The sequence below is a fragment of the Glossina fuscipes genome, unplaced genomic scaffold, assembly GCF_014805625.2.
Source record: "Glossina fuscipes isolate IAEA_lab_2018 unplaced genomic scaffold, Yale_Gfus_2 0, whole genome shotgun sequence".
Classification (NCBI taxonomy): Eukaryota; Metazoa; Arthropoda; class Insecta; order Diptera; family Glossinidae; genus Glossina; species Glossina fuscipes.
This window is the reverse complement of record NW_023998414.1, coordinates 37,199,162-37,210,843: the sequence shown is the minus strand read 5'-3', so window position 1 is coordinate 37,210,843 and position 11,682 is coordinate 37,199,162. Positions and strand designations below refer to the sequence as shown.

General features: G+C 32.7%; 1 protein-coding gene across 1 annotated transcript; it reads left to right on the top strand.

Annotated features, from left to right (window-relative positions):
* The first annotated feature begins 9,732 nt into the window (after positions 1–9,732).
* On the top strand, positions 9,733–10,710 carry LOC119641008 (protein CWC15 homolog). Its single transcript, XM_038039432.1, has 2 exons — positions 9,733–10,054; positions 10,116–10,710. Exons 1-2 carry the CDS (start codon positions 9,924–9,926, stop codon positions 10,693–10,695), a joined length of 711 nt encoding a protein of 236 aa, XP_037895360.1. The 5' UTR covers positions 9,733–9,923; the 3' UTR covers positions 10,696–10,710.
* The last annotated feature ends 972 nt before the right edge of the window (positions 10,711–11,682 follow it).

Sequence of the window (11,682 nt, the reverse complement as noted above, 5' to 3'; positions counted from 1 at the left end):
TATTTGGCATCAGCCAGAAACATGTGTTCGTGGTTATTATTTGGTGGTTGGTGTTTCCGTTGCTATTCACATATCCATTAGTTTGTAGTTGTAAGTGTGTGTGCGCGTGTATATACATATGCTTTTTCTACAGTATAAAGTGATTTGTCACTTTTGGCCACAATCGGTAGCGAAGTCAATTTGTTGTAAAAAATCTACTTAAACCTCTAGCAAAATACACATACATACATTAGTTTAAATATTCATATATAAATATATATATATATATATATATATATACATATATGTATATACATGTATATTTACATTAGAATTTTATTTACCCAAAAATGAATCCTACATATATATATATATATACATATGCATATATAAATATATATATATATACATTCATTATATCAGTTCATTGGCAAAATTAAGTTTTCAGGAATCTATTAAGAGATCAAGATCAGATAAGAATTCGTTTCTTTCGTTCGTCTCATACTTCTCTACACTGGAATTTCGTACCAATTATTATCATTATTATTTATTAAAATCCTTGGCTCTGATCAATGTACGAAAATTTTTGAAACTTAGCCCCTTTGTTGCTACTATCGAAGGATTGGAGTGGCTTCAGAGAACCCATTTAGCATATATATCTTCGATACGCAGAAAATTCCCAATCGTCTGCTTCGTCTGGCCGGCTGTGTACTGCCTGTCGTGAACATGCTACTGATGCTACGCAAAAATGAATTTGTCGACTCTGAATATGCCAGAAACATTGGAAATTTACGCAAGCACATTAGTATCGAAAATAAGTCAATCGTCGTAAGTACGAGAACTGAACTGAAAAGCAAATAGAAACAAACTAAAAACAAATAAACCTATGCGGATTTGAATCCATGTTCTACTGCATGCAATACTTTAGTACTCCAGTAGAAAAATGAAAAAGCATTGACCACGCCCACTATCGAACGTGAATTTTTTTATCACAATTTTTATAACCCGAATGGAGGCTTGAAAAATCCCATAAACTGTACACATTGTTGACCAGTGCCGAATTTGTAATGCACCCAAGTCTTTTCGTCTGTTTGTCTGTTCGTCTCTCCGTCTGCCCATTACATTCCACCCTTGGCCTAAGTGTTTGTAAAGCGATTTTAAAAATTACCCAAATTGGTCAATGGACACACCTACAACGTCCACACTACCTATGCAACGACAAACTGAGTGCATTTATGCTTTCCGGGCTCTTTGCTCATTACTCATAAAAGATAGACAATATTTCACTTTTGCACTTTTATTCTATAAAAATAGAAAAAACCAGCCACGCCCACCCAATGTTATAGAGGGCGAAAATTTACTTTTTCCTTTGTTTTTCGTCCTTTTTTGGGCAACGCTCACAGGTATAAACGATTCGTTCATTACCGAATATAATTTTCTTACTTGTTTTTCTGTTTTTGGTCAGAAGGAGGAGACGCAGTCTAATCTGTGCGGGTCCAATCGGCTACCGTTATGTCTTTGAACTCGAGAACCTTAACTTTAGTAGTCGCGATTCTTACCTACTTGGCCTCTCATGCGAAGACGAGTGCATTAGAAAGACAAGCCCCCCTTTTCGAATGTAGTGCGAATACCTCATATCATCGTAGCTGGACATTTTTTGACTGAAGACATCTTATCTATTGCCAACTAGGCCTGGGCTGAGCTCATCTCATTTCAGAGTGGACAACGCATACAGAAAATTGACAGCATTAATTTAATCATAAGGCATTTCTTCTGTGTTGAATCGATCCAATTCTGTATCATAGAGCTCTTAAATCATGAAATTATGTTTGAAGCTCTGTTAACCCTATTGGAGACAAAATTTCAAAATCATTGCTTAGAATATCGTACATAATGGATATCGATCAGATATGATCGATTTTATACATTTTTTTTATAGATGATCTACGGATTTGTGGCGAATCTAGAAAATATACACAGAATTGCAATAACAAAAGACTAATAGATGGAAACGTTTAATGCAGTCTTCCTGATGTGTCATCTTGGGCTTTAGGAAATGTAACCATATTGCCTGCTTCCTTAAGCATTATGAAAAAGTGTACGAAGTATTTACTTAACAACGGTCGTAGTATGCATTTAGTCCCGGGTGTCCCAGATGAAAGGAAAGCATACTTGGCTAAATGCCTCACGAGCTGTTATAAGAAACGCAAATCCTGAAATGTAAAAGCAAATGAAATTTTTTGTAGATAGCGTCAGAATTATTTACTTATGAATGCTTATGTAGCTGCGTTGTAGTCAAGTAAACGCTTCTCACACTATGTGCAACTCTTTGTTGCTTACATATTTCTTGAAATGGCAAAGTGACACAAACAATATTTAAACTTCAAACATGAACTTACGGCTTCGCATTTTCTCTTCTTTCAACTCTTGTCCTTTTAAACTCATTTACTTGACCACGTGTGCAAACATATGATTATTTAAAACGAATGCTAAAGGTGCGTGTACATCACTCGTCTCATAATTAACAGTAATATGCATGAATATGTAGACATTACGTATGTCTGCCTATAACCGTAACATATGGCGGTGGCTTGTATTTGCGTATGTATGTAACGTAAGCATATAAAGCCTAATGGGTAGAAAGGAAAAAATCCTGCAAACATCGTCGTCGTAACATCTTTGTATAATATAAAGGTACAAATGAATAAAAATAACTTAAAATTAGAGGAACGATCTCGTTTTCAATTTTATTCATACCTTGACTCTTGAGATATTAAGAAAAAAATTAACTTCCGAAAATTAAGTTCAAAAGGAGATACTAAAAAAAAAAAAAAAAAAAAAAAAAAAAAAAGATCAACTAGGCAGACGACATGCGTTTTAAAAGGAATCGTGAAAGTGCATCGTTTTTGCACTGTAAACTGTAAACTTAACAAATGCTAACCAGATGGGCATGGATCTTAGGCCGATCCCAGCCAATGCCACGTGTGTATCACGTTAAAGATTCTTTCTCGCTCCAATCTGTGAAAGTGGACGCAATTAAGTATTTTTTTAAACTAATCCTAATCGCTTTCAAAATATTTTAAGCATTTTTAGAAAAACGAAAATAAATGAAAGTAAAAGTGCAAGTGAAAGTGTAAGTGAAATTAAGAATATCTTCGATGGAAGCATCAACAAATTTTCATCTTAACATTTGTGATTTTACGAAAAATTCCAAATTGAATGACAAATTTAATATACTGCCCTTATCATAATCATCATAAAAACATGAAAACGAGAAAAAAAAAAAAAAAAAAAAACAAAAAACAAAATGCAAGCAAACAATTGCACTGTTCCCGAACGCAACAAACGAATTAGCGTTCGTGTGTACGTAAAGCATTGTGGCGGTGTTTTGTCTGTTGATATTGTTGTGCCGGTAATGCTATCAATGAGCACTCACGTATTTAGAAGAGACGCGATCGAGACACACAAAAGTTAATCAACTGTGTGTTCTACAAATCAGGTACAGATCATTTCGCGTAATCTTATCGAGATGCAGAGGGGGAAAAAAAACTCATTTGGCTTTGTTGAAACATTCGGTCGATCAGATGGATATATATATATATATTTATTTATATATATATATATGCAGTCAGTTAGTAAACAATTTTCTTTTTATTGCAAGCGCATTGGACAGGTGATTGTGTAAATGTATGCATGCGCCTGAAAATTGAAAGGAATTTCACAAAGCCCAACGAGTGGTGCTAAGGCACTGAGCGAGTCATGACGAGCGATGCGATCATAGCAAATGTATGGCGTTTAGAGATGAACACTATACGTAATGATTGCTGCTGCTAGCATTGAATTGAAATTGAACTTGTCTTCGAGACGAGCAAATAAGGCTTAAGACGGTTCAAGTCGATTTTATTTGATTTGCATTTCAATGCGAATTAGCGTAAAATTGATCGATTTCCTGGCAATATTGAAAAGAAAAAACGAAAGAAACAAAACAAAACACGAAAAAATAAAAAGAAAAAACAACAAAATAAATAAATAAAATAAATCATTTCTTCACCGAAACGCCATGAAATCCATCACCATAATATTATTGGCAACGAAAGATGATCAGTTAGAGTGCCATGATGCGGTAAGTGGGTGAAGCAGAGAGAGAGAAAGATAGAGAAAGAGAGAGAGAGAGATAATATTGTTATTCTACTCTATCTGGCTCTCTTCATTTCTAATTTATTGCAAACCAGTTGCATAACGTTTTCAAAACCGTATAAATTTATACACTTTGTTGCGTCAATATCATGAAATATTTGTGTTGCTACTGAAGTTTTTTGCGGTTTCACACTTTGGTTAAAAATTTGTACGCCTGCGCTCAGACAATGGAACGGAGACCCAGTCAGAAACATCATCGTGAACTAGTCGACTTAGTTAAATAAGCAAATGTTGATGGTAGGCAGACGTATTTGGTTTTATCGGACATAAGTTCATAAGTCAGTGATTTTCATGGCTATCAACGTAAAGGCAAAAGCAGAAAACAAAAAAAAACAAAAAAAAATTGAAACAGAGAACAACAGCAACAACAATAAGAATGGCAAGAGAAAGATTCAGAACATAAGGATGTGTTAAGACATGCAGTCAATCAATTTTTCTTCTCCTTCACCAAAAGAGAAAAAAAAAATTTGCACATGAACGTTTGTTTCTACTTAGTAGTAGTAGTAGTAGCAGTAGTAGTATATATATATATATTTGTATGTATATATATATGCAAATATGCATGAATGTATTTGTGTATACAAGTGAATGTACATATATGCTATTATTGATGTGTTTGTGTATGTGCATGTTTATGTGTGTGTCTGCTTGATGTTTCATTATTATTAGCAACTTTCTTTCTTGCTATTATTACTGCTCAAGTAGTGAATGCACAGCAAACAGCAACGAATCGAGGTAACACAGAAGTCAATTATGGTTGATGTAATTTATTTGTGAGTTTGGTAAGAAATGATCAATTTCCGGTAATTCTTCTTATTTTATATTTTTTTTTTTTTTTTTTTTTATTATTATTTATTTGCAAAAAATTACACTCAATGATTATTAAATTATTGAGAAAATATTTCAACAATTTCTGTCCTTCTTTTATTTATGCCTTATGGGAGAAGAAAAATCTTACGCAAATCAAATAGAATTAAATATCATTTGCAATTGCTTGTGCTGTTCGTTACTTTGCGCATTGCTGGCAAATTCAATAAACATCGATTTGAATAACAAATTTGAAGCAACAACTAAGAGCACATAAGAATGAATGATTAACGGCGATAGGATAGGATAGGATATTTTCCTAAATGAAAATCTTTCAGATTTCGTATGCCCAAGTCTTCCCTTCAAATACTATCAGAAAGATTTGTACAAAGTAAAAACAAAAGAACAACAAGTTGTCTCTGCATTTTTGCTTTTCGTTAGGGTCAACTTAATTTTTAAAGCCAACTGCACTCGGTCTTCGCTAGGCTCGCTTACGTAATAAATAAAAGTAATTCTTTATATTGAATATCGTCTCGTTAATGTAATTAATGCAATAATTTTTTCTCTTTTATTCTCTTTTAACATCTAACGGCATATATTTCTATTTATTTATTTATTTATTTATTGTGTATATACTGTGTACATGAATTTACAAATTATGAATTTTAAAAGCTGACGAATAATTTGGATCATACGCTTGCCTGAATCGAAAGCTCTAACGCGCTTGAGATTTAAATCCGCGACCATTGAGTTGCTGATCGCAATGTTTTGCTTCCTCGGCTACTTATGCTGATTGGCGGCAAGGCGTATTTGTATTTTTATTTAAATATGTCCCCCAATTTTTCCCCCCCCCCCCCCCCCCGCCCATTCCTCTTAGGGTAATAAATTACGGGATAAGGCGACTCTTACAGCCTGAAAAGAAACATTTCTCTCTGTTCATTTATAACCTGAATTTTGTTGCTGTTATTGTTGAAAAAACAAATTTTTAAACTCAAAGTGCAATATTTCTTTAATTCCACGCCTACCAGCGCAAGGTGAAATAACCTGAATTATTTCTGTTCCTCAGAGATATATCTTGAAGATTTTGTACGATTTCGGGTAAAATTTTTTCCTTCATTGGTTCTTATCCGTCTCTCCGTCCGTCTGTCTGTCTGTCCGTCTATCCGTCTTGGTTCTGTTTCTTCTTGTAACGTTAATGGGCGTAAAAGTGTCACTTAAAAAAAGTTTGTTATATAAAATCTTAATTAATGACGGCACAGATAAGTCCAGATTATTAACTAACACTAAGCAAAAAACTATTAGTTGCATACCATTCTATAATGTACAATATGTGGTCTAAAAATTGGTACAAAAACTTATGAAAATCACCTCAAGCATTAATGAGGGAACTGGTGCCTTAATAAAAAACTATAACCTACAGCGAAAGGAAATTTTAACAAAAAAAAAAAAAATTTCAAGTTTTAATTTTTCCTAATCGGACTAGACATAATATATCGCTCAAAACGTTCGTGGGATAGCATATAGGTGTAGGGTGACTGTTGATCAATTCCTACGATTGTGAACGAAATCTATGAAAACTGCATAGCATTGTCATCACGCAGTTGTTTCACTGACGCTGCACATAAAATTCGGATTTTCTCTATTGTGTGACGAAAACTAGAACAGCATTTGAAGGTTGGTACTAACTAAAAATCATATGGAACCTCCTCTCCTCCTACGAATTTATTGAGCAAAAGTACTGCATTTCCCTAAATGCGTTACGTACTTATCAAATGTTAGCTTGTTAGCTTGCTATTGGGTACAAAGAGGAGTACAAGGTTTTCACTCAAACGCGAGACATTCTTCCGGCAACCACTTAACAGGCTTCTGTATAAAATTTCATGGCAATTCGTTCAATAATCGGTAAGGTATCGTTATTTAAATTAGTGTTAAACAAGTAGAGACGCTATAGTGGGTTAGGTCTCAACATATATATCTTAAAAATTACGATCCTCAGATTGAAGGCAAAAATACATGAACAGATATCAGACAGATAGATGGGCAGACAACCTTAGATCGATTCAGAAAATGGTTCTGATCCGATTCGTATAATAAGAAGTGGATCTATCCTAATCCTTCCTTCATGAATGCGCACTAACTCAGCATGCTCTGTACCACATGTAGTGTACGATATAAGAATTTTCTAATTTACCAAAGACTAGATTGACTATATTGTTTCAAGATTTTGATTAACAATACTAGATGACAAGAGCTTCTTTTTCACACGCGAAATTACTTAAGTCAAAAAAATGTGAGTTTTGTTCAGTAACAGTCAAAGCGATTTAAATTTGAGATTTCCAATAAAAAGATGCCACCGCAACGCGCCCTCACCAATTAGGGTTCAAATAAGATATACCTGCGCTCTACCGCGCCGGGAATCGAACCTAGATATTCAAAGCATTTACCAGATGTCTTAATCAGTAGACAACACGGTATCGAATCCCTGTTAATCAAATTCTCTTACTTCTTTTAAAATAAAAAAGAAAACGAACAGATCATTCCGAATTTGAAAGAATGACTGAAACTGATACACATTAATCCAAAAAAAAAAGAAAAAAAAAAAACAGTTACTATGACTTGGAATAATTCCTTACTCAAACCCATTAAAAAAAAAAAGAAAAAAAAAATTATATTAATTAGATTTCGAACCTGTGACCTTAACAGTGTTTGAGATTGCCAGTTGCTCAATATGACAAGCAATAAATGAGAATTAGGCAATCATGAATGCGTACTTCCTGCGCACATATAGATTTCATCCATCTATTTTACTGTATATAAGCTTTTTTTCGTATAACTTTATTTATTTACCTATGCTTAGTTAATGTTTACTCATAGGATAAAAATATATTTATAATCAAGTTCGTTCTTATTTAATAGCATTAATAGTTGAGTGTTTTGAAATTAATTCGTATTAACACTCATGTCAACTATTTTCGAATTATTTTTAGAAAACTGTTAAGCACTAATTTAAAGTTTTTTAATTTTTTAATTTTATAGTGTCTTGCGGTGACACTTAAAATGCAACTCAAGCCATTGGAAAGTCTTACATGAGAATATGCGGGCATTTCTTTCCATGTGTAAAACAAAAAAATAAGCGTCAAATGTCTCTTTTATATATATATATATATATATATTGTCAGTTACTGTGAAATCATCACTTCATTTGTGATTATAAGCTTTCAGATGACCGAGCATTTAAATAGAAACGTAAACTCTGATGAATTCTTGTGGGCATTGAAAATATGGCTGATTCCACCTATAATCTTGGAAAACAAGATAAAATTAAGATAATTTGGCGGCTTGGATGGAATCTTTTAATACCCAACTCAAGTTTATTTGTACATTCTGCCACATATTTCTCAAATTATTCTTTGTACAACTGTTTAGCAACAAACTCAAATCAATATATTTACGTACTACATCTTATTTATAATAATATTATTATTATTATTATTATTATTTATTAATTTAGCCAAAGAATAAATTGTAAGACTAAAGTCTTAAAAGCTCTCTAAAGTCTTAAGGCTCTTTCGGCTTTATTAAAAACTTCACCGCACTTGAGATTTGAACCCACAACCATTGAGTTGCTAGTCCAGACTCTTGCCTATTCGGCCACCCAGACGGATTATTTGTATTATAAATCAACTTTTGTTCATTATTTAACCGCTTACTTTTGAATTCATTTTAGTTGATAATGTTCGAATTTTAAGAACTCTACAAAGTCGAAGCCATAACTTGAAAGAAGAAGAACGAAAATCATCAATATTTTGATATTTGTGATGATGGTAATGAACAGATTTTATACGCGTTAACTAGGGAGAGTGATAAGAAGTCGTTGAAGCTGACAACTTTCACAACACTTCAAGGATCCTTTATCAAAATAAGTAATAACAAGCAAAAAGTAATCAATCAGAACTATAAAAAATTCAGCCCCATTTTAAAAATGAATACGTATTACTATCATTAGAATTAACTGCCAACTAATCGCATTTGTTCTTTTTTTCTTCATTGTTTTCTTCATTGTTTTAACAAATAATTAAAATTTTCTTTTTTTTATTGTTTTTGTTTCATATTCATAATATTATGGAAATTATACAACACTTTACGCCAAAAGGAAAAACATATGTTATTATTGTTGTAATTTATTTAGACCAAAGAAATAAATCCTCAGATTAAGAGTAAGGTGAGTATTAGCAACCAAGATTATCGGCTTTTTAGAAAATGATTGTTAAAATTTCTCTTTCCCTCTCTCTCTCTCTCTCCGTCTATTTCCACGAATATGAATTGCAATATGAATGAAAGATATATGTCGCTGACGATTTCGTAGAGATTTTTAAAAGTAAAAGCAAAAATTATAAATTAATTTTGAAACTTTAGACTTAAATTATTCATTCAATTTAAAATAAATACAAAATGTATACATAACTTAATTTAAATGACACTACGTTACATGGATGTATTAGAAAGGGACCTATAACATTTCAATTTTTCATTATGTAATAAAAACCAATTTCATAAAGTGCAATAATGGAATGGAACAAAATCGAATATTACAATTGAAGAAAGATTACTGCATTTGCTAACATAATACAAAGGCAGAATGGTATATATTTTCCATTAAAAATTCTTTAGCTGTTTTTTGCATTAAACAAAATTGTTTAATTTGCATTTCAAGCTGATTTCTTTTATAATTCGTCATTTTTGAGAAATGTTACCGAATTTTGCAACGCTTTATATATAAGTTCAATTTCCTTCCTAAAGATTTCTTAAAACTAAAACAGCTGTTTTGGTAAAAGCACAAAAGAAGAGCAAATAGTAATCATTTAATTGCAGTAAATAAGTAAAAATATTCATATAAATTCCAATTTTGACGGAAAAAAAATTAAAGCGTATAAACGAAGATGACTACTGCTGCAAGGCCAACATTTGATCCAGCACGTGGCGGTAGCGGAAGAGGTGAAAAGGATTTGAGCGCTTTGAGTAAACAATTTTCTAGCCGTGATTTACCGGGCCACACGAAATTAAAATACAGGTAAATCGAATTGTGGAAAATGAACAAATACAATTTAGATCTATTTTACCTCTCTCTTTAGGGAATCCGGTCAAGGCACTGCCGACGAACTACGCAATCGTGATTTTCGCAAAGAATTGGAAGAACGCGAACGTGAAGCGCGTCCTAATAAAAATCTACCCTCTATAGTGCGTAAAGCCATTGAAGCGAATAATTCTGGCAGCAGCACTAGCAAAAGACCAAAACTTGACCAAACTCCTGTTAATTTAGATGCGGATGATCCCGTCGAGAATGATACTTCAGACAGTGATGCCGATTCTGACGAAGATGATGATGCTGCATTAATAGCGGAGTTGCATAAAATTAAACAGGAACGAATGCAAGAAAACGCACGCAAAGAACAAGAAAGAAAGCAAGAAGAGGAACGAATACGCATGGAAAACATCTTATCTGGTAATCCTTTGATAAACTACGCATCTGGAGCAGCTAATGCTGCCAGTGCCAAGGTACCAAATGTAGACCTCAAAGTAAAACGACGTTGGGATGATGACGTGGTATTTAAAAATTGTGCTCGTACTGAACCAGAGAAGAAATCACTCTTTATCAATGATTCCTTACGTAGTGAATTTCATAAAAAATTTATGGAAAAATATATAAAATAATGAGTGAAAATAAATAATAAGATTAACAAACAAGATGAACTTTGGAAACATTCGGTTGTGACCGAATAATCTCACGACGATCCTAACAAAAAAGGAAAAGACCAAAATTTTCATACCCTACTACAATGGGTAGACGCGACTGATTTTTTCTATTTTCAAAATAAAAATGAAAACATATACGGAGTATATGTTGTATCTTATGAGTAGCAAGTCAAAACCACGGAAAACTAAAGTGTTCTCTGCTTTTCGCAATAATTCTTTTTTTTCGCAATTTTTGATATATAATATGCAATCAAGTAAAATTTGTTTCCAAATCATGTTCAGAAAATGCAAACAAAAATTTTAAGTATTATTTTCTAAGTTCTTTATATTATATTTCAAACTTACAAAAAACGCATTACCTAAACCCTTCTAAAATGCCCTTCACGGAAGACACCGTTGCGGTGTGACCGCTTTTCTTCAAGTGTAAAGTTGGTTTATTTACGAATTTATGAGAATATAACAATCTGTGTAATGTATTAGTAAAAAAGTCGGTAACGACTCGGTGAATTGGAATATAAAAAATTGCTATTAAAATACTTCAAATCTCAGCTATCTAGTCAACAGCATTAACGTGCACTTTTATGTTAAAAATCACATCCCCTTCTTTTGTCTTTGAATTTCTTACTTTACTCTCTTCTGACGACTTTCATTTTAACGATTTATATAAGCATAAAAATCGTCAATCGCTGTCGTAATCGACCAAATTTTAAGAATAGCAAAATAGACATCGTTTCAATTATGTGCGCATCTAGCTTTTTTTATTTCAACGCTCAGTCAGCGCTCAAGGAGACAAAAAAGAGAAAACATCAATTCATATAGCAATATATAAAAATTTGTAGTGTTGTTAGTTGTGGGAGTGACTGAATGTATATGCTTTTAAAGAATTCAAAATAAGAAATTTATTGAAAAATATACATATTTGCACAAAAAATGCTATAATATCTA

Coding starts and splice junctions, on each gene's coding strand:
- LOC119641008 (XM_038039432.1), top strand. CDS start 9,924: ATGACTACTGCTGCAAGGCCAACATTTGATCCAGCACGTGGCGGTAGC. Junction 10,055..10,115: donor CACACGAAATTAAAATACAG/GTAAATCGAATT, acceptor CTCTCTCTTTAG/GGAATCCGGTCAAGGCACTG.